Source organism: Antennarius striatus, chromosome 17 (assembly GCF_040054535.1).
Source record: "Antennarius striatus isolate MH-2024 chromosome 17, ASM4005453v1, whole genome shotgun sequence".
Taxonomy (NCBI): domain Eukaryota; kingdom Metazoa; phylum Chordata; class Actinopteri; order Lophiiformes; family Antennariidae; genus Antennarius; species Antennarius striatus.
Window position 1 is genome coordinate 9,215,690 of NC_090792.1, and position 23,638 is coordinate 9,239,327.

At 40.5% G+C, this 23,638-nt stretch overlaps 1 protein-coding gene and 1 long non-coding RNA gene across 3 annotated transcripts; one reads left to right on the forward strand and one right to left on the reverse strand.

Annotated features, from left to right (window-relative positions):
- Positions 1–503: 503 nt before the first annotated feature.
- On the reverse strand, positions 504–3,411 carry LOC137610784 (cytochrome P450 1B1-like). 2 transcript variants are annotated; one of them, XM_068338590.1, is made up of 2 exons: positions 1,837–3,411; positions 504–1,048 (listed from the first exon to the last, which is right to left on the reverse strand). In XM_068338590.1, exons 1-2 carry the CDS (start codon positions 3,350–3,352, stop codon positions 1,026–1,028), a joined length of 1,539 nt encoding a protein of 512 aa, XP_068194691.1. In that variant the 5' UTR covers positions 3,353–3,411; the 3' UTR covers positions 504–1,025. The 2 variants fall into 2 exon arrangements, with proteins under 2 accessions (XP_068194691.1, XP_068194690.1); XM_068338589.1 differs by having other exon boundaries at positions 504–3,411.
- Positions 3,412–5,705: 2,294 nt separating this feature from the next.
- On the forward strand, positions 5,706–18,351 carry LOC137610461 (uncharacterized). Its single transcript, XR_011038500.1, has 4 exons — positions 5,706–5,860; positions 7,242–7,500; positions 10,507–10,594; positions 18,255–18,351. It is a non-coding gene; the product is annotated as an uncharacterized lncRNA (long non-coding RNA).
- Positions 18,352–23,638: the final 5,287 nt, after the last annotated feature.

A 23,638-nucleotide genomic window follows, 5' to 3' on the forward strand; every position in this document is an offset into this window, starting at 1 on the left:
ACTTAATAGGTCCTGCTGCCAAGAAATTATTCTTTTCTTTTTAGGCCTAGAATTACAGATTACGATGACTCTTTTCAAAGATAAACAACTCTACATTACCAAATGTGGTCTGAAAAGTATTTTTTGCAAAAGAAAATCTGATATAGATGTCATGCGGAACAGCTACACACTTTATCATTGCAATATAATAGATAGTATGTACCTATGCATGAAGACATAATGTGGCTTTTGTTATTTACAGCCTTCATGAAGCTGATTTTATGGGTGCAAGAAATGAGCAACTTAAAATTGTAATTCTATAAATGATATTCAGCCAGACATGTTTATTTAAAGAATTAACATACATGTGAATTATGATTGCCCCTTCCATCAATTGTTTGCACATATCTGACAATGCAATAAAAAACTCAATAATCAATTGTCTCTAGAAGATGAATGATAATCAATAGTCTTGCCAACCTGCCAACCTAAAGGTTAAAGAACAATTAAACAGGACACATAAACCATTCACAATTCACTTTATTGATTTCAGATATAGCTTATTTTTTCTGTCCTTCTTATAAAGCCAGACAGATAACAAAATATCATCCAGGATGAAAACTTGAACATTCAAGACTGACTGGGCTTTAATTTCTTTGCCTTGACACAGACAGAGACAACATCCCTTCGGTATTGTAACATCACATCCTGAATCTGGGAGCTTAAAAAGAATTCAGTGACATCCATGAAGCTTTGAGAAGTTTCTTTGTAAACATACGAGAATCTCTCATGAGTGACAGATATTGGCTGTACATGTGTGGTTTTGTGCTGGTGAGACATGTTTGTTTGGCATTGAGTATCTGCAGTGCCTGTGTGGTTCCACTGAAGCCTGCAGGCATGAAGAGAGTGTAGTTTTAGTTCATGGCAATGTCTCTTCTTCATCCTCAAGTGATGAGTGTTCCTCGATAAAAGACTCCTGCCATCACAAACATGCAAATCTTTTTCTTTTTTACACGTTGATCAGCTTTCTTTGTGTAATTGTGTCCTTATGGTTCGAGTACAGTAGATACTGAAATACAATAAACTTTATTACATTTATTGTCATACCTGAAAAATGAAATTATAAAATACTATTTCTGTAACTGTTTTAAGTGGCAAAGGTTAAATATATTCTTAGATATTACAATTCAAAACATAAATTCCTCAAGTGAATTTATAACATTCAAAAAGCATTTCGTATACAGATACATTAGTTAAAACTGACATTAGAGAAATTAGCTTGTTCCTGCCCACGCAGAATACACACACATGCTCAATAGTGAATTTTAAACAGGCACACAACATTGTGTAAAATATCTGATCAAGCATAATGTATTCCGTGAAACAGAAATGTAATGCCTTTGCCCTGATCCCAACAGTCTACAACTTTGAATTATACCTGCAGCTTAAATCACTTCTTTGAATTCAGATTCTCAGCCCTGCACTAGCAATACTTCATATACATGTTAAGATGTTCATTAAATATAATTATAAATATGAAAATCTTGTAACAGTGGGATTTAGTGCAGGTATTGTATGTTAATACTCATTTTAAATGCCATCGGTGGAAACGTGTTTGCTGGCCTTGAGTCACAGTATGAGGACATGCTGTTCATGCCGGGGAAACTAAGCCAAGCAGTTTCCCCCTCTGCTTGGCTCTGACACTACATCGGACGGGCTTCAGGGTGAGCCCATAGGAGCATTCAAGGGTAGTGGGCTCAGACGGGTTGCTCTCTAAGCTACACTGGTGGAGCAAGATGGCTGAGAATAAAAACATTTCCACCTTGGCAATCTGGTCACCAATGCAGCGTCTCTTACCTGATGAGAAAATCATCACACCATTTGTTATGTCCCTATCTAGGGCCCCATTTTCATCAAGGAAGCGTGAGGGGTCAAAGATATGAGGATCCTTCCACTTCAAAGGGTCGTGGTTGACTGACCACTGATTGATAAAGACCACTGTGTCTTTGGGGATGTGGAGACCCTCGATGGTGACGTCTGAAGTTGTTGAATGGGGGATGGTGACAGGGACAAAGCTGGTGAAGCGCATGGTCTCGTAGATGAAGGCGTCCAGGTATGCCAGGCTGCTTCTGTCTTCCGTGGATGGCAGTCTGTCTCGTCCCACGACTTTGTCTATGAGCTCCTGCAACTTGGCTTGTATATCTGGATGTATGACAAGGAGCTGGATGATCCACTGGATGACAGTTGATACTGTGTCCTGTCCTGCACCAATCAGATCTGTGACTGTAGATTCAACAAAGTCTTTGCTCAGTCCAATGTCCTTTCCATGCTCAATCACATTGATGATGGCGTCACTCACATCCCGGGTCACATTGGGGTTAAAGGATTCTCTGTGTTGCATCACTTTATTTGTCACAAAGCTGAAAAACTCCTCGTTGATATTTTTGAAGTTTTCATAGACACTGCGGACTGGGTTGGGGAAGGACTGTAGCCAGGGCATGACATCTACCAAGCTACCTGCCCCAACTGTCTCTCCAAACTTGTTCACCTTTTTGAGGAGGGACCTGAACTCCAGATCCTCATGTCCGTATCGCCTCCCAAAGCAGAGAGCACACATTATATTGGCAGCAGCTATTGTGAGCTCATGAGAAGGGTCAAAATAACGCCCATTAGTGCTGTGACACAAAAATGCTTCCACCATTTCCATGGCCTCGGCTGTGATGTGTTGCTCAAAGGTTTTTTTGATCTGACAGTTTGCAGAGGAAAACGCTCTGAGGGTGGACTGGGCTATTTTCCTGTGTGCTCTCCACTCTTTGCTGTAATTAGTAAATGTCATGCTCCTGCCCCCAGAGATCATTTGAAAGGAGACAAAGTTTGGTCTGCCTGCAAACTCTCTGCTGTGCTGTATGAGAGCCTGATGTATCGCCCTGCTTCCATTCAAAACCACAATATCACTGCAGCCCAGTCGTATCTGGTACACGTTGCCGTACTTTTTGGCCAGCTTGGCAAAGGTGATGTGGGGCATCTGTCCCAGCTGCATGGCGTTTCCCACCACGGGCCAGGCGAAGGGTCCAGGCAATCGTCTCTTCAGCCGGAGGTTCCTGACCCACAGACAGGCTTCCAGACAGAAGAGGAAAACGAAGGAGGCAACCAGAGCAGGCTGGACTTGTCCACTCCATTCTCTGATGATGCTGCTGCCCTGCACACCAAACTCAGTGTCCAGTGCCATCGAGACCAATTTTCTGCACTTTGTCTTTAAAAGAAGAAAAAGAAGGAAAAAATAAATTATGACCTTTTTAACAAAGTCTGTTGAATATTTTTTGGAAGCAAAAAAAAAAAAAAAATCAGTGAAGCTCCTGTCCATCCATGTCATATAAAAATATTCAAGATGTGTCAATAAAATGCCAGAGAGTTCATACTTATTAAAACAACTAAACTATAAAAGAGGTGAGTTGTGGTGAAGTTTGTAGATTAAAAGCATAAATGCCTGATTTTTGCCTCTGTCCAGCGTCTTATATGTTTTGCCGTCGGTGGGCAGGGCTCAGGATAACTTTCATACTCCTCCCATTGTGGTAGCCCTCCAGACCCCACGACATTATCTCTCTTGTCGGCTGTTGTCGGAGGCGCGCCCCGGTGAGCGCAGACGGAGTCCGTGTCTGGGTGAACCGTCCACCGCAGAGAAACACGATCCGCCACCGGTGACCGATTCAGTGAGAGACGTGTGTCGAGCCATTTGTTTGACTAATTGGAGGATTGGGTCGGTTTGCACATGTCACAGAGCATCTTTGTTTTATCGTCCCTCTTCTGGCTGCAGACTCTTTGGATCACCTTGAGAATGTAATGTTTATATACGATTTGTCCAACTCTTAACGGACTTTAATGTAAGTTGTAAAAATAAATAAATAAACGTAAGTATAATTTTTAGAAATGCAAATTTGTACTTTTTAAAAAACAATTTTTATTTAGTTTGGTAATCAGCCCCAGTTTTAATGTGAGCGCACTTGAACTGATCTGGAGTCAGTGGATTGTAGCGGACGTCTCTAATGACGCTCGACTCTGGGTGCGCTTTGTTTCCAGCGTCAATTTACTGCCTTCAAAATGCTATCATTTTATTTTACGTCCCTTCGATAGTTTGTCCAAAAGTTCTGAGGGCTGACTGATCATGTATTAGCTTGCCATAAAGATGTAATTAACGATATTTAAAACGTTATTATATATGTATAAAGAAGCAAAGCTGCCTCCACACAGCCGCCTGAGTCGTCTTGCTTTCTTTATTTCATTCTTTCTCTGGTAAATAAATCAGTTCGGACGAATTATTAAGTATTAACACTGGACTACAAACAGCTGCAGTTCAGACATCCAGGTTACATCATAGGACAACAACCCCCATCCGTTTTCCAGCAGTAGTTGTCTGAATTACATGGTAGGTAGGTAGGTAGGTAGGAAGATTGGTAGGTGTGAAAGGAGGGAAGGAAGGATGACAGACAGACAGACAGACAGATGCTCTTCAGCGCGGAAGACAAATTTTAATGGGAGAACGGGTGAGAAGTGTGGAGACTCAATGGTAAATGGTGAATATTATACTGCATAAAAATCGACTTTTAAAAGTTTTATTGTACAGTATATACTATATATGCTCATCATTTTATACCCTACTTTATTAAAGGTATTTCCAAACCATAATTAAAGGGACAGTAAACCCATTTTAAAGTAATATATATTTTGTTTATCATTATGAAAAAATAAAAACATTTCCAGATGTCTGGCATCATCTCTGGTGTCACCAAACCTTAAAATCTGTGCTGCAGCAGCACCGTCATGTGGGGCCAAGCATCATCGGCGACACCAAGCTTCATCAGTCAGGGCAGCCATTATAGCACAATACGATCACTGAAGCGATATATCTGCATTTGAGAGGATTTCTTCATAAATAAGTGTGATGATGTTGTCTTGTTATGTAGTCTCTTGCTGTATATTTATGTAATGGTGCTGATATGGATTCAACCTGATGTCTATGATTGCGTTACTTCCACTGTGAGGGAGTGCATCGTAACTTGTGATATATTTTGTTTGTCCATTGATCATTAAAAAAAAAAAAAAATGCCACTGAAATGTTTGTTTAAATAATACCTCAGGTTCATTTTGACTTTCCTCTCCCTTTAATATCATATCATATATAATATAAATTAATAAATAATAAGGTGTGACAATGCTTTACTACTGACACAGTCAAGTTACAGCCATAAAGAAGGACAAGCACTCCAGTAGGACATCACCATCAACACAGTCTGTATGGAAGTAGAACTGCTTCTGTGGCAATGGATGTTATATAACCATGGTTACACTTTCACAATCCATCCATTCATTGGAAACTATCATCAATTACAATTTCTCATTTAATGAAATGACAGATGTCATGTTTTGTGGCACCACATGTTTTGAATGGAAACAAACAGAAATTCAACAATAAAAGTAAGTTAACTGTGACTTCATTATGTGTTTGGTGTTGTTCTTTCACAATAATGGTCCTTGAGCCGTCCTCTGCAGATGTTGAGAGCTCTGCTGCTTCAGAGCTCTGCCTGAGAGCTGTTTGTCTTTAGAAATGTGGTGTGGCTGAGCAACAAAGCCTCCAGAATGATTCCTCGGTTAACCAGAGACATAGCAATCTCTTCGCTGCCTGCACTGGGGATGACTGTTTCTTCTCTCTTCCATTCCTATGGGGGGAATCCCACCCCCTCCACCTCCACAGACACCCCCACTGCCTCCTCCTCCTTCTCCTATCCTGCGTCTGCCCCTCATACACATGTGGCCACTTGCATCCCCATCACGCTAATCAGACCCAGGTTTGTGGCTGAGGAAGGGGGTGTTTGTGTGGCAGGAGGTAAGGTGGGGGGTTGAGTGTATGTGTGTGGGAGAGGGCGGGGGCCTCTGCTGAAGTGGGGGTGTCGTGTGTGCATTTTGCGTGTGGCTGCTGTGTTTGCCTGTGATTACCCCTTATAACCTGGCTGTGAAAGGTTGGCCCTGACCCTGCGTTGACTCTGGCTGAGGGGGTGTGGTTGGAGGGGCTTCGGGGCTGGGGCGCGGAGGAGGTGGGGAAGGGGTCTATGTGCCGCATGTGCTGGTACTTGCTGTGTGGAGACAGGACCAATAGCAGAGCAGGCTGCCTCAGCTCTGGAGCTAATCATTGTTTACTAGTCTCATTTCCACTTCTCAGTGAGCTACTGTCACGCACAGCACCAACAGGGAGGAAGGAAGAGGGAAAGGGCTCAGGATTGTGTGTGTGTGTGTGTGTGTGTGTGTGTGTGTGTGTGTGTGTGTGTGTGTGTGTGTGTGTGTGTGTGTGTGTGTGTGTGTGTGTGTGTGTGTGTGTGTCAGAGGGGGGCAGCAGGGAGAAGAAAGCCAGGGGTCCTAAAGGCAGTTGGGGATCTGGTGGAACTTGGGAAAGGGAAGAGCAAACAGAATGCAGGAATTTTAGTGATTTTTTTTCAACAAAGGTGAGCCAAAAACAACCTGAAAGCAGTAAACAGACCAACAAAAACATCCTCTGGGTCAGCAATATCTCCGGCAGCCAGGAGGTAACCACCGGACATCAGTCATTAGAGATGGTGATGTCTGAAATGAGAGAATTTTTTCTTTCCAGACCACAATAAGAGGAAGCACATACTTGGAAAAAACTTTCAGTGTCTGACCTGGTAGTTGTTTGTGTGTTAAAATCTGGAGAGAAGGCAGGCAACGATACTATTGACTTCAATGAGAAAATCCCAAAAAGACTTTTGGGTAATTTGGCCGGTGACAGTATTGTTTTGACCAGTCTTACAATATGAAACTGTGATTAATCGTTATTAAACTTACCGACATACAATGCGCACTCGTTATTCGTGGTTAATGCAGTCCAGGAACCACACGCGAATAATGAATTCCATGATAGAGCGATGAACTATTTATCTTATTATTTACGCTAATTTGAACGTTTATGAACCCTCCTCATACTGATAATAAACCACCTTCTATCTGGGTTACCTTTTCCCACACTCTGATTGACTGTTTAAAGCACTCCTGTGTCTCACGGAAGTCTGAGACTCAAAGAACGGAGTGCACTTCCGTATGCCGTCAGCCAATAGAATGTGTGTACGGTATCACGTCACTGGCTTCCAAAAATCTGCTATGGGGCGAAGTCATGAGTGTTGATGCGCGAATGTGCGAGGGCGCACTGTACTCTGCTTATGTGTGTGTGTGTGTGTGTGTTTGTGTGTGTGTGTCAGGTACAGGAATCTGTCTTGTAGACGAGGTGATCACAATCGTCTACAGCTGCTCTGCAAGTCATAGGTCTGCTGAAGCCTATCTCAGCTAGCTACAGGCAAAGGCAGGCTACATCCCAGACAAGATGCCAGCTCATCACGAGGTCACATGAAAGACAACAAACCACTCATGGTCACACTCACACCTATGGACAATTTGGAGTGACCAATTCATCTAAGATTCTTGCTGTGAGGTAACAGTGCTACCCCCAGCTGCCCACAGGTACAAACATGAAGAGAAACTAGAACCAACAACATTCCACGACACCCCTGAATTCAAAATTTTACCCTGACCTAAGCGGATGTTGCAGTCTCTGAATTCAAAATTTTACTAAAGCATAGGAAATTTAAGCATAGGTAGATCTAAGCACTAGCTTTGACCTATGGCCTTACACTGGCCTTCTCCCTCGTCTTTCTATCGTATTCGGTTCCTGAGTGTACAAAAGTTGACAAACACACAAACATTAACAATTACAATACATTACCTTCATGGGATGTAAAACACACAAAAAAAAAACTTGAGTCCCAAGATCTTCCTTCCAAATGATTGATCATTATTTGGGAGTATTTATGTATTTCAAAGCTGCAATATTAATTTATCAACTTTTTACATTGATGACGGATATTTAAAAAAAAACATTTACCATAAAATTTTTGTATGTAATGTGAAAGTTAACGATCTTAATAATGAACTTCAGCTTGTCACAAATATGTGAGACGTTTCAGTCTTCTTCAGCTCATTGATCTTTTTTTCCAGTCCTCATATTTACTCTTTTGGTGCAGTCTCGCCAACACAGTTTCTAACAGCAGGCTGTCAGATAAACTCACTGTGCAATCCGACCAGCACCAGACAAACTTTCCACCTGGCTGCTAGGCATAATGGAGCTTTTAGCAGTGAGAGTAAGAAATGGTGAAAATCAGATTCATTGAAGCACCCGAAACTTTGATCCAAATATTCTATACGTTGTCAGTGTGTAATTGTTACATCCCGCTTCAAAGTGGTGCTGTATTGTAATTGTCAGTGTTCGTGTGTTCTTCCGCTCGTTCGTCCGTTAGTATGTCTGCCAAATACAGTATCTTCGCAACCGTTGCAGATAGAAACATTAAACAAAAAGTACATTACTCGGGCGGCAAAGGGGATGAAAATGAGATGATGACCTTTACCTTGAGAAAAGTAAGTCAAGGTCAAATTTCAACTTTTGTACCCTCAGGAAACGGATAAGATAGAAAGACGAGGGAGAAGGCCAGTGTGAGTAAGACCATTAGGTCAAAGCTATTGCTCTGATCTTTTAAAGCAGGTCAGAGCACTAGTTTTGATCTTTGACCTATGCAAGTACAGTAGGTCAAGGTAAAATTTTGAATTCAGGGGTGTCGTGGGATGTTGCAGTCTGTGACTAACTTGGTTCTACTTAAATCTGCAAACAACTTTGCTTTAGAAATACTTAGAAATGATAGATTGTGCTTTCTAGATCAAACTATTATATACACAGTATATAGTAAATATATACAGTATATGTATATATAAAAAATCACTGTTGTCTTTAGAGATTGTTGTTCTGCTAAAAGCTGATCTTTAATTTTTGTTAACACAGGTTTTCCGTTGATTTCTTTGTTGACATAACTGCTGTGGTACACAGCTGTTTTACCTTAAATGCCATTCAAGTGTAATAATAATAATTTTATCAAGCATCAAAATTAAAAATTCTCATGAGGATGTAAGTCATAGTTATGACTCATCCATGCTTACATATTAGATATTGGAAGAAAATCTGACTTCGAAAACAATACAGAGTGAATAATAACCATAAAAAACATAGTGTGACTTCAATATCACCACACATAGAATAATGAACCCCAGGCTCACAGACAAAATTCAGTTATCGAGGATTCAATTCACTGCATGCATACTTTGCAGTTTTGTTGTTTCTTGTCTAATAACAGCTTCAAGATGTAAGATGAGATGAATAGTTGTGTCACAGCAGGTCCAGTGTTTTGTGCTCATTTAGAGTTGAAGTGAAACAATGAAAACACAAAGGCACAGGCACTCTGGTTATCTTTGATTGCTCTGTTGTGTTAGATCTACTGTGCCCACACACGTGTGACTGATGACAGTACATAACAGCTAAGCCCACAATAAAGAGGGCTTGTGGAGAAAACTTCCTGGAATGGTTCAAAACATAGATTTAGAATTTTCCAAAATTGTGATTTTCACATTTAGCACATCATTTTCTCACACATGCTGTGCTTTCATATGGTTCTGTAGTTGAACATTGCAACAAGTTACTCAGGGCACAGGGAGATATTGACTTAAAAACATTATCCAGGGCTCCAGACATATACAAGTGTTGGTTTGTGGCAGACATTGATGTCCTTAAAAATATTATTCTTGCATGCAACTCAAACATTAAGCTAGATTTCTGTGCAATACTATGGAAAACTTTCTTTCACTCTCAAGAGGTTTGTGAGTGTGTGTTATATTCAATTTTATACATTTTAATACCTTATTTAATTTTAACTGATTTATTTCATAATACTTATTTTTCAAGAAGGCACACGGCAAGAAATTTCAAGTTGTTCATTCTGAATGGTTATGCAGCATGTAAGGTTTATTAATTTGTGATAGTCTTCAGTGTGTTTCACATGCATTTGTTTTAAATTTTAGGTCTTTTATAATATTAATAAATTGGCAATAGTTCTTCTTATTCTTCCACCAGAGCTCATCCGTATTTTCCCATCTCCCCTGTGTCTCCTCACCTTTTTTCCAAGGTGCTACATGGATTCTTTGAAGGACCCAGTCTGAGATCACATGCATTGTGGACTCAATCGAGACAAGGTCACATTGAATGCTAATAAATGAGTGGGTCTGTTCTACAGATAACTGCATCTGCTCTTTCTTTATTCTACCTCATGTCAGCCAAATATACGCTGACAGCTGAAGTAGATTGTTTGGTGACAAGTAGTAATACGTCACTGTAATAAACGCTGTGCGGGGGAAGACAGTAAAACTTGTGGCGCAGTAGTAAAGTCACTACGATTGTTTTAGTAACTAGTGGTGGTAGTGGAAACAATAGTAGTACAGGAGTAGTAAACTTTGGGCTACATAAAACAATTGTCGTATTAGTGATCATACCAAAACTTTGTGGTCCCTAGCGGTCTGTGTTTCTTGTTGTGGTCTTGATTTTTTTTTTAATGTTAAACAATCACTTATCTCCTTATCTTCTATCTCCAGCCACCAGCTCCAGCCTTCATCATTGACTCTTCATCAGCTTGTCTGAGGAGGGCACAAACCAAAGCCAGACTCATTGATACAATTTACGGTCAGAACCCTCCTCTTTCACAATAAAGACAGTAAATCCACTTTTGCTGTATTGTTTTGGACTGCATGTTCATTTCTTTATGGGTTATAGAGGCCATGGGTTATGAATTAAGTTCCTTACACAGCTTAAGCCTTTAAATTTGTCACTGGTGAATTGTGGGTCGCTGTCACCGATGAAGACTAATGAACACCCACGACGGACAAGTTTTCATGAATTCTTTTGATTACAGATGGACCCTAGCATTTCCTAGAGTTGATTCAATTTTGGTGATGATCCGGATTAGGACTTGGTAATTTTTAAAGGATTCTTTATTATTGTGAGAAAGAGCAGTTTTCATCATTTGGCTACAAACATTAGAACTTTCAGCAGGTCCTTGTCGTGCTCCTCATTTCCAATTTCTGTTGGTCCCGTCAGCGTTGATGATGATGCTGACTTCCATTCAGTCCACCTTACTTTTCTACACTTATCAGGGACATTTCCCACAATACTCACAGGCTTCAGTTGGACCAACTCCTGCTCATTGCAGCCTCATTCATAGAACTACTGGTTGGACGAGTCGATCATCTTGTTCATCAAATGGAGTAGAATTTGAAAATGTTTCTTTTTATTCCCCTGTTGCTTTGACACATTTCACAGCTGCCAGCCTCAGGATGAATTACAATGCCAAACAGTCTGTTTCTGATGTTCAGTGTCACTGTGAAATCATCAGGATTGTGATGCAGCGTTAACTGAGCCCAGATAAAACTGTTTATGCCCCTAACCCTCAGACGCTCGCCATCCGGCACTTCCTTAGACACTCTTTCTCATGTCCACTTTTCCCACATCTGTTCTACATAAACATAATTGCTGAACACTTGTCCTGTTTACTCTGCAGTGTTTCTCTTCATTCTTAACACTTTCTGTGGTAACTGTCAGTGGTTCAAGTCCCTGTTCTGTGGCCAAATTCCATGTCGTTTTCATCCCACCTGCTGTACAATGAATGCCTGGTGGTGGTTGACTTTCCTGACTGACTGCTGTGCATCATGCCACAGCTCCAGGGTCGAGTGTATGATTAACAGGTCCTTGTCCAGAGTCCCCAGCATGCTTCCATGCCTGATCTATTCTTCATGATTTATTCAAAATCTCACCCTGGAGCTCCAACAGCTCAGCAGTTTGTTCTCCTTCACCCGCGGCATGTCTGTTCATTGTACTTTTAATTAAATGGATTAAGTTTCACTTAAAAACCACACTGTGATTCGCCATTATATTGTTGAGTAAATGAGTAAAGTCCTTGAATGTTCTATGCTCCTTTTCAAGGGCATGAAAATAAAATCTGGTAATGCTGTGTACGATGACGACTTGCTGTTCATCAAAACCCTTTACAAAAAAAGGCATCATTCCAAATTTTGAAGCACAATTTTTCCAACAGTGTGAAAGTTCTCCTCATTGAAAAGACCCCACAAAAAATTAAAGAAACCAAACAAAAGTAACAACAAAGCCCATTGTAGTATGCATTCTAGGCCAGTAGTTGGCGATGTAACTTTTCAAAACCACTTGTTCTGTTCAGATTGAAAAGCTAACAGTAATGCAGTTCATGGTGCACTCAGTTTTGAGAAGAATTATGTTATTTAAGTTTACGCAATGACAATAACACTGACGTTTTTCAGTCCATACTCTCTGGAATCTATTTCTAAAGTTTACATTTTCAGGCTCCCAAATCATCCCTGCCTAATGGCATCTGTGATCACTGGTGGATTTCTTAAGGAAACTTAATGAAACTTTACCGTCCTTGTTGGACCTTTTCTTCGTATGAAATCTTGTAATAAATTGTGCTGTAAAATAAAAACCATGAAGTGTTCAGTCTCTGTATCTCTCTAACAAAAGAAACATGAGCTTGTATAAGGCTGAACTTAACTAACACATCTTAGGCAGGTACTCTGCTCTTCTACAGTTTCTGAATGTCCCTGACAGATCTGGATTTCTTCTCTTAATATTGTGACTCTTTTGATAATAGCGTATTTTTCTCTTTACTACCCTCTTCCTGAACTGGACAGCTTCTGTCTTCACCATGTGTAGACTGCGTGATGGATTTTCACTTAATGTGGCACCCAGGACAGAAGCCATGTATTATGTACAGTATAGGGATATTTGTTTCTAATCCCGTAGAGTTTGTGCGTGCTAGGGGAGCGGAGCAGGGATGAGTTTGCGTGCCATGCTGGCCTGGCGTGCACGGAGCTTGGTCACTGAACTTCGTCTTCCCCAGGGAGCGGGGGTGTGTGGGGGGGGGGGGGGGCTCTACTGGGAGATTAAAATGAAAAGAGGGAGAAAGCACAAGTAGAAATGGCTTCCAGATGACCCCAACTCTCTGAGCTCATCTGAGACGGGCTGAGAAATCAGCAGGACATATTTCCCATCTCCCATCCCATGAAAGGACTATAGTACATTAACCTAAAGGAAACCCCGACAGAACCAATGTTATACAGATTTTAAAAAGCTGAAACAGTAAAGAAAGCCAAGTTTGGACAGAATTCTTAAATTACACTCAGACATAACACTCTCCTCTGCCTTTTCAGCTCAGTCATCCATGGAATCCAGTATGATGTTGTGGGTTGTAAATCATGATATTGTCTATTTTAGGTTGTTATAAGTTCAAGTTTCTTTACATTAAGCTTTTAAATAACATTTTATAATGTTCAAGAGAACTTTATTTTTGAAAACACACCAGGATTGATGTTAGTTTGTTTAATAATATAATAAAAATCGTGTTAAAGATAAATCATAGAGAGTTTGATATAAACTCCAACGCAAGCAAGTTTTAAAGTTTAATTACATTTCATATTCTCCTGCTTTCAATCAAGATTTCATAAAAGCCTGACAAACAGTAATTTGTCTGCTTTAATCACACCAGACTATCATGAGTCATAACTTTGTATTGTTTGCAGCATATGGATGACCTTATAAAGATGTCTTTCAGATATTTGTTATTTGAAAAAAAAAATCTGTCTGAAAAATAAATCAGGCGCACGATGTTATATTTCTCACACAGCTGGAAGCTACCAAGACACCACTCATCGATTTTTGTTCTGAAGCTGATCCAGTGATTTTGTGGAGCACTGTCTTGGATTTTATTTTATAAGTTTATTTAACAGACTGCAGTATACCAAAATTTATACAAAGAAAACAAAAAAAAAAGTTGTGGAATAAATACTTAAATTTGTGATGCAATTAATATAAAAAAGAAATGCCCATACAGAGGAAAAGGTGATGGTGTAGGACAGGACTTCAGTACATAATCATACATAGATGACAGTTTAGGGTTTAAAAATACCGTTAAAAGAAGAATTGGATGAGAGAGTCAAGTTAAAGTATTAAGTATGCAGCAGGGACCTCAGGCTTACTCTACACTAAGTGTGTGTACAATGCTGGATGTGATCAAGCTTTTCCAGACTGCAAGGCCAAACTTACTTATTTTGAAGCTACTGGATTTAATTTTCCAGATCTTTTAAAGTCTTTCTGGGGCAACATACTTAAAATGATTTACCAGAGACAAGGCTACCTGTGCACCTTACTGATTTTCACTTAATTCTAGCTATCATCGATCATGATCCAGGGCTGTTTGAATGGACTATGCTGCAGTATATCCTGGATGATACCTTTAAACTTTATTTTAAACGTTTCTTTCATAAAACGTTGTTGTTTTTTTGGTTAAATTTTTCTATGACTCACAAGTGTATGTTAATAATTATACAGTAAATACAAACCAAATACACCATTATGGGTTATTTAGGGTAGACGTGTCATCATAGTCCATCGCATGATTGCATTCCTGGGTGTCACTGAGTTATTTGGAACACTGGTCCCCATCCCCCGGGCTGCAGACCGGTACCGGTCCGTAGGTCAGTTGGTACCGGGCCTCACAGAAAGAATACAGGACTTACACCATTTCTGTCTTATTTATTATCTGATTCTGAACAATGCTTTATTTTAGAAAATTACCAGATTCTCTCCACATCTGTCTATGAGTCCCTCTTGATGCATGTCAAGATGTTTGCCTCGGTCACACGACTACCTCCTTAAAGGAGCCGCTGCGGCCACTAACACAGAATACATTACAGCTAAACTGAAACTCCCAAGCTAGCAAAACAAATAAAGAGCAGAATATAAAAGATACAGTGAGGAGACAGACGAAGGACCTACAATTTAAAAGAAAAAGAAAACTGCAAAATGCCAGTTTTTTGTTGTTGTATTTATCCGCCGGACGTTAAAGGCTGATCCGTGAAAATATTCTCCGTCATTAAACCGATCCTTGGCACAAAAAAGGTTGGGGTAACACTTGTTTAGAGCATTACTTTGCGACCTCATGACAAGAAAGATAAGAGGCTATGATGCAACGAGCTGATGTGTGTTCTGTAGCAGTATATGCTACAACTTTGAGCGTGCTTTTCCTTATCTATTAAACTCTGAAATGCTCAACCATGACACCCAACAAATCGCATCATCTGTACAGCATCTGTTCCATTTGTGTGGTTGGACATTAAGTACATTTTTTAGGGCTATAACACAGGATGTTCCTCTATATTTTGTACTGACTCATATTTATGAGTGGTTTTGTCTCAGGCTTTCTTTGAGACCGACTATTCCAGGCTGGGTTCCCGCAAGTGGGGAGGCTGAGCTAGTTTGATCACAGCTGAAGGGAAAACTGAACATTTCGTGCAATATGGATACCAGCAGCGGGTTTCTCTTCTCATTGTGTAATTGGGCGGATAATTTTCCGTGATTCCCTCTCTTTTGCACCTCCGTATGTTCCGCTTGAGCAGCTTGGTACATTTTAGAATCCTGAAAATTAAGCGGGGTCAGCAAGCGGTCGGGTTAACCCCCCGTCACTGCTCCAGTTCTGCAGATGAGCCAATGGTACGCTAGGAGGCCAGAGACCCCAGAGGACAGAGTTCCTCTGCTGTCCTGGGAGCCTCAGTTGCCCTGCTGTAGCCTCACTGGTACATTTATAGCTTTGCTAAAAAAAAACTACCTTTCTTTAATTTTGAATATATTTAAATTCTGGAATTAAATTGTAAAATACATCAAGAATTAAACATTTTTTTCATTTATATTTTTCAATTTGTTCCAATTTTTAAAATATTCTGTGTTGCTCTTCTGATTCTATTGATCTGCATTTTTGACTGGTATTTGCCCGGTGTAAGTTCAGTGAGGGCAACTGTCCTTTCATAAAACATTCAACAGTTGTCGGCTCAATCAGAGTCCTGCTTTACTTATTCAGATCCAGTTCTCACTTTACTGCAGCTCTCATATGATCCGCAGACGTTCGCCTCTCTCCTGGCTGCTGCTTTTGTTGCAGAGCTCTCTCGTACAGGCTGCTGAAGTGTTTATACTTACGTCCACGAATGCAGAGAGAGTGATTACAGCTCTTAAAGCAAAGCTGACGTAAAATAACACTGTGATCCTGGAAGATGACATAACTCCAGCAGCCTTTTGCCATCTGGTAGTCCTTAACAATGAGAGTTGTCATATTTGGCATTTTGGTGAGAGATGGCCAGGACCACCTCACATTTTCAAGGCTAATAGGTTTTTTTTCTTTTTGTCACATTTTTGCGCTGCAGAAAAGCAGAGAACAATTTAGTGTGGCTCCAAAATAATCAATGTGAGGAATTTGTCAGCTTTACACATGCCATATAGATGATGGTTTATGAAACACTGTGTTCTGATTTAATAATCCCAAATATTTCACTTTGTTGTTACTGTGTTGTTGTTTTTTACGAGACCATTTGCTTGAGCAAAGAAATCTGATATGCAATCAAGACTTTATTTTTAAAATCTGCTTAAAAAGGAACATTTTATGCCATCAAGACTGGCTTTTAAAGAGAAAAGAGGACTTAAATCTAGTTGATTTGATACAACAGATACTGCCAAGAAACGTATTTACTCTATAAATGCATTTTCTGTTACCCCTGTATCATCATTTCATACAAATCACCACTCATATCCAGGCTTTATTTCTCTGGTGTGTTTGTGAGTTCCAGCTGTTCTGGAGTCCATCTCATCCTCTCTGTCAGACTGCGGTGCACCCTGTGATCTGGCCCATGTGGGAATAACCTGAAAACGTTGACCTGTTCAGCTGTTTGGCTGACACAAGCTGTGCTCATGCATATGTACTTATGCAATGCAAGCAAACGTATGGATGCTTTCAAGCAGTCATTCAAACACAGAGACACATGCTGCTGGTATAACAAGGAGTTCCAGCATGATTGAAGATCTTATATAATTGTACCTTCCCTTTCATGTAAAGTCAGGCTGAGACTCTCAGGTATTTCATGTTGGAGAAAAAAGTACACTTAAATATGCTGTATCTTGCCCATCTCCTCTGTTTATGTATGGGATGTGCTCTGATGCTGCACTCAGTGGATTTTGTCTATATATGGTGCGCTCTTTGCAGCGCTACGGTCATTTATGAGGGAATGTAAACACATAACTGTTAGCAGACTAATAGTCATTAGCAGCCCTATTGTTTGAGGACAGAAAGTCTAGACTGACATGGGCAAAGATTATCTGCCCGCCGATAACCGAGTGTGATATGGAAGTCCTGATTTACACAAGAGGAAGTCTGACACTCTGCGTCAAGAGCAGCTTCCATATGGATGTAGTTTGAGTGGAAAAGACAGAGTGGCAGTAAGTTATCACTGCAGAGCATTGAGGAGTCCTTCCCGACTGAAGAGCTATGGGATTCCTATTACTGTAGTTTGTCAAACTGCCCCTGTAAAGTTGAATTGTCAGGGAACAGTGGAGTTTTTCAAGACTTACCAAACAAGGCCTGTAGGCCCTCTGCCATTGTTTAGGAACAATTTCATAGGCAAGTGTGGTGAAAGTGGATGTTCATGCTGTGTTTTACATAGGATGATACGCCTTTTCCTTCTCATTTTCTATGCTTTGATAATTCACCAGCAGCATTACAGGGAGCTCAAAGAGGAGTTGTGTTCGAGGCAGATGTGAAGATTGAATCTCATTTCATGAGAAATACAGATATGGACAATAATAGGTCAAGCTCTTCTTGTGTACGAAACTCTTGTACTTACTAAAAAACAAATTGCCCAATGTAGGCCTAAAGACAAACTTTATGAATTACGTCATTTGAGACACAAGTCCCACCATTCACATGGTTCCCATCTAGACCGACTCAGACACAAACAACCTTTAAGTTTGACTTCCTTACCCTGTCCTACTGCATCCTCTCCTGCACCCATTACTAAAGGTGATACATTTCTACATCCCGCAGTTTGCGGGGAAAACAGTAGACTGCCTGACAACCAAAAGAGCTTAAAAGAGAGCGGTCTCAGAGCAGTCGCCCATGCACAATGTATTCCATATGCTCACTGAGAGGTTCCAAGGCAACCTATACCTCACATCATGCACAGACCACCTATGTTAAGTGACACATTTCTGCTCAGACACAATGGATCCAATAACTTTTGAATGAAGTTCCAGTGAAAGTTAATCAAGAAAACTATTTTTGATGTAATTAGGCCATAACATGCTGTCACTCAAAGCTGCCACATGTGCTTAGTCTTAATTTTCCTGTTGTCCGTGTCTGGAGCTTACTGTCTTCCTATTGTCTTATTAAAAATGTTTTGTTTATTGTACTGAGGTCATTTCTGTCTCTCCTTCTCCACAGCAAAGCTGCCTTCAAAAATTTAATTATCCATCATTTCATCAGCCTCATCAACCTCATCAGTCTTAGCAGATTTATCATCCACCACCACCACCGCCGCCACCATCAGTGTTTTGACTACAGGCGAGGATTCATCTTGCTCCTGCTCACAGATTTGCTCTTTGATCCTAATCTCCCTGCAACCAAAAAACAAAAAACAGACTGTCTGAAAGTTAAATATCACATGTTTGCTGTAATAAAGATTATATTGACTTCATTTACTTGTCTCTCCTAATTTAACTGAATTGTCTCCTGTAAATGCCATTGTGTCTATTTTTTAGTTGCTCAGTAAGGTCAAGTTTTTGAATGTCAGTCTTTCTCCTCCTGTGTGGAGATTGCTTGATCTCACCACGTGAGTATGTCCCTGTTGTGTCTCCTGGTCTTCTTTCCATTTCCATTGAATTGAATCAGTAGCCCTACATTCTAAAGGTACATCAGTAGTGTTTAAAGTTGTTCATTTTGTTTTTTGTCTATAAACACAATATATCCTAGCTTTTCACTGTTTTATTGCTGAGTTGAGGATTCTGTGCATTTCACACGTCCAAACTGTTTGACTGCACCAGGCACAGCTGTGTCATGTTCCCACTGCAATATGGTTTCGCTCTATGCCCAGTATGGCATCAAACCCCACCCAGAACACATCAGAAGTGGGAGTATTGTGCCAACAATATTTAATTGAATTCCTCAAATTTTGTTGATTTGGTGACATTTCTTTGATATTTTTTTTTTTTCCTCCAATGGGTGAGTACGAAATGTAATTAAATAGTTTTCTTTTTTGGTCTGTTTTTACCATCATCAATCTGCAAAGGGTGTTTCATTTTAACATTGAAGGAATTTTCTCTTCCATTTCTGCGTCTAACTTTCTCCTTGGCTTCATCTCCTCTCTGCAGCATCAGGCAACTCCTGTCAAAAGGAGTCTTGGAACATATTTTCCACAGAGCAGAGCAGAGAACTGCTTCTGGGATACTTGGGATCATTTTATAAGAAGTATAAAATGCTACTTCTACAATGTGCTTACAGGGCTACAGTTAACCATGTTTTTTTGGAAGCACACCTTCAGTCACCATAATGACGTCCGTTGAATAAAACGAGGTAAATACTATATACCAGCAGGTGAATTATCAGTTTTATACTTCTTAAATTAATTAAAGAAATAAAACAGTAACTGTGGGAAAAAATTAAAAGTAAATCAAGCATATATATATCACATACTTTATATCTGGTGTTGAGCTGTACCTCAAACCTGCAGATTAATTAATTATCTATAGTGGAACATGAATCAAGTAAGAATGAAGCTTTAATTGGATAAAAAGGTAGAACTGCTGAACTCAGAATTCTGGTTCTGGGCCTTTCTGTAGATTTCTGTGGTTTCACAAAAGAAGTGATGGATCTTTGTGTCGCATGGGTTTGGTTTTCTTTGAGGGTTAACTGAGGACATGGTGTGTGAGATGGACACATCTGATCGCCGAGGCTTTGCCATGCAGACTGTCTACCACTCCGAGGTGCGCTGAGGTCATCAGAGCTGGTTGTGAGACTCTTCTAAAAGGTGAACAATGAATTCTCCCTCTCTCCAGGAGAAGGAGGGAGTTGCTCCTCTCTTCTCTTTTTCCTCTTTTGCTGCCTCGCTTTATTGCCTCCGTCAGCCCTAATTTGGGTTGATGGGGTGGCTGTTGCATGACAAGACACATGTCTGGGCCCCTGCGTGAGAAGGCTGGCTCACCCTTGCTGGGCTTGTTTTCTTTGCGTGACCATGTCCCTCCCTCTGTCACTCCTGGCACCTCCTGGTGAGCCCCCCCTCTGACCCTCTTCATGCCCTTGTTAGCTGGCATGTGACTGGTTTATTTGCTTTGGACAGCTGCCCATTTCAAAGGTACATTTTGACCACGCTTAGGGAGGGGTCATCGCAGTGTGAAGCAATGGCAGAAGTGTTGCTGTGTATGCTGGAGGAGAAAATCTATGGGGGAGCTGGACGAGGGGGTGTAAGAGCTCTATCCTTTGTATAGCGTGATAAGGCCTGGCGGCTATATTTGAGTTTGTGACATCTCTGCCTGGCCAAAGGGAAATATGCCCCACTGTCACTGCTTTTGAGGAATGCAAGCACAGGCAGGTCACTCAGAGTTTACCATCCTCGTTTGCCATCCTGAGAAACGGGAGCAGGAGCGCTGTGGCAATGCGAAGGGATTTCACTTGTTCCCACTGATGTAATTCAACAAATGCTCACGCTAACATTCATGTCACTGCACATTATCTCTGAAATGTTCTCTATTGTATTCCAAGTGTGTGACTATACAGCTAAAAATGGGACGGACCGGTGAGACTGTAAATCGGAGTTCATCCAAGGTTTGTGTTTTAAAACTTCTGCCCCTCTCCCATCTCAACCTGTGCAGATTCTGTTCAGCCTGATACAAAACCGATGATACACAGACACACAATACTCATTGAAAACTATTCATTAAGTAGTTTGATGTTATGTAATGACATTATGCAATCAATAACAAAAATGGACCTTACTATTTTCTGATATTGAGACAGGAACACATATAAACTCAGTATCAGGCTCATCCAAACCTCAATTTTTTTAAAAAAAGCCTTCTCAGTTAAAGTCAAATTTAACTGTGATTTCTTTCCTGTGCATTTTTCAAAGCAGTAGAGGTACAGACTCTGAATAAACTACCATTCCACTGGGGTATTGTTGAATCCCAACTCAGACAGCCATTGGATTACGTTAATCACCGCATCCTGCAAATCACAAACATTAGCAAACACTGGTCTGTTGTTTAAACAACTTGTTTAAGGTTACAGTTATAATCGTGTTTAATCATGGAGTGAATTTGAGAAAGCAAATTTATAGATTAGTGTCAGTTTCAGGTAATCAAATACTATAAGTTGGTGCCCCCACAGCGCACTGGTGTCGTGCCCGGAGTTTGCCCCGCCTCACGCCCCTAGAAGTTGGGATAGGCTCCTGATCCCTGTGACCTGCTACGGCGGATAAACCAGTTTGGAAGATGATGAATGAAATTTGGTGCCCCAGAAGTAAACATCTGCATTTGATGACCTGGTAATGACACCCAATAATCAGATATCAGCTCCAGAATCGGTCATCCCATATTTAATGAAAGAATAAATATTAATCACAAGTTTGTGTTAGTGAAACAGGTGTGACCTGCCATGAAACTCAAATACACAACTGCACATCGACAACTCCAACCTGAACTTCCTCAGGAGTGTACATGTGGGGCGCCACGACTCCCGGACCGAACCTGGAGTGGACGATTGAAGTCCAGTAACAGAATGTGTGAGTAAAAAAGGCTCTGGGCTATTTTAAACATTACAATGACTAAATAAATAAAGACAGTGAGAGAAAAACAGCACATAAGCACAGGTGGTCCTTATTTTCTGGATGCAGACATTCACTGGTTGTATTGATTTCACCCTGTTTAGTGGATAATCATTAACTCAACACAACAGCACAATCAGACAGACGGGAAGGTGACGGGAAATGATTTGCATCACTTAGAGAATTAAATTCCTTGATGATTAAAGCGTGCGAATCGATACTTAGACACTCAGATCATTATAAAAACCCAAGACACAGGAGTCTTATTTTGCACTAACCCACAAGTCCAGGAAGAGCCACGGTGAACAGCAGCAAGATTGAGGTCCATAAATCAAGAAGGATGTTGGGACAGCAGGATAGCACAGCCTGACATAGCTGCAAGTATGTTCCAGATTAACCTCTGCCATTGCTTCATTTAATACTTCTGCTGGGATGGAATCACTTGGAGCTGTCTGGCTCTGGGAGCTCAAAGTCATGCTTTGTCTGTAAACAGAGAGACGGGTCTCTAACAAGGAGCTGTGCAGCACGAGGAGCCGCTGAGCCACATTGTTCTCTGGTCTCTTGAGTCCATATAACTTATATTCCCGGTAACGAGTTGTGAAATTTTTACTTGATTAAGCATGTTATTACTGACCAACTGTTGCATCAAATTCTCTATTTCCTTGCATGTATCCATGGGATGCATTAAAAGCAACAAATTATGAAGATTTATTTTTTCCGACTGAACACTCGCCACGCCTACTGCATTTTTTGTGGCTTATCCAATACCATTTTACGAGAGAGTTGCACCATATATTGTGACAACACACGAATCACTTGGAAGAGCTGCATTTTGAAGTTCTGACACCACCATAAATAACAAACAAGAGACATTAAGAATGAGCCATGGAGAAGATGAAAAACAACCTTCCTGTGCTGCTCCAGGAAACAATCGTTTTTGGTGGTCCCTCACATTAAACTGCCACTAACCCAAATCCTTACACGCAGATACAAATACAATGTGATTAGGACCAGCACGAGAAGGGATACTTTATGTCCTCATTATCTCTGGGTTAGATCTCTGTTTGTTTATTTACACAAAGGAATATATTCTCACACTTGGATGTGCGGATGGAAGCACTAAAGAGTGATTAAGGATGACTACGGAGTGAGACAGAGGAAACAGTTTACTACTTGGACAACATTCTAGTTTAAGTGAAATCAGACTCTTGTGGGCTCAGGATGCACAGACGCCATAGACTCATTCATGTGAATTATTGAGATGTAAAAACGACTCCAACTCTCTTCTCTTGCTTTGGGTTTTGACTCAAGACAGGAAGTACTAAGGACATACATAACTAATTTTTAGATTTGTTTCCACATTTGTTTGGCCATCTAGGGACAACACGCTATAAACACAGCACTGACACATTTTCATGAGATAAATAAGTTACGATCTTGTTCACAAGTTGTGGCTTCTTTTCTACGATTGAAGGTTAAGTATTGTCGCAGAATTAAACCAGACCCAGCAAAGGAGCAAAAACCACAAATTCACAAAGCGTGAATTTTAAAGGCTGAAAAACGGAGTCAATAGCAAACAAACTCGGCTCAGGATTAGTGAACCTGGTTGGCTTTGGCTTCTTAACCACAGGCTTTCATGTCTCTGAACTACAGGACCAAAACTGGTAGTTATGAAATCAGGGTAAATCCTTCTTGAATGATCAAATATATTGAAGCAGCGTGAAGAGATGCAAATCTGACAAAGAAATTACTGTGAAAATGTCAGAGATTAGATGTTCACTATTTTATATATTCAGCCTAAAAAAAAAACTTTCTTTCTGCCACTCAAATGTTACCTTTCCAGGTATTTTATGCCGCACATCGTCACAAACATCATGAATTCTCAGCTTGTTTCTGTCATTATCCTCCTTTTACCACAGAGTTCCTCACATGGTTGCACACAACACTGTTCAACAAAGCCTCATACTTGTAAGACTCTTTCGCATGACACGGTGAATGTGATAGACTTGGT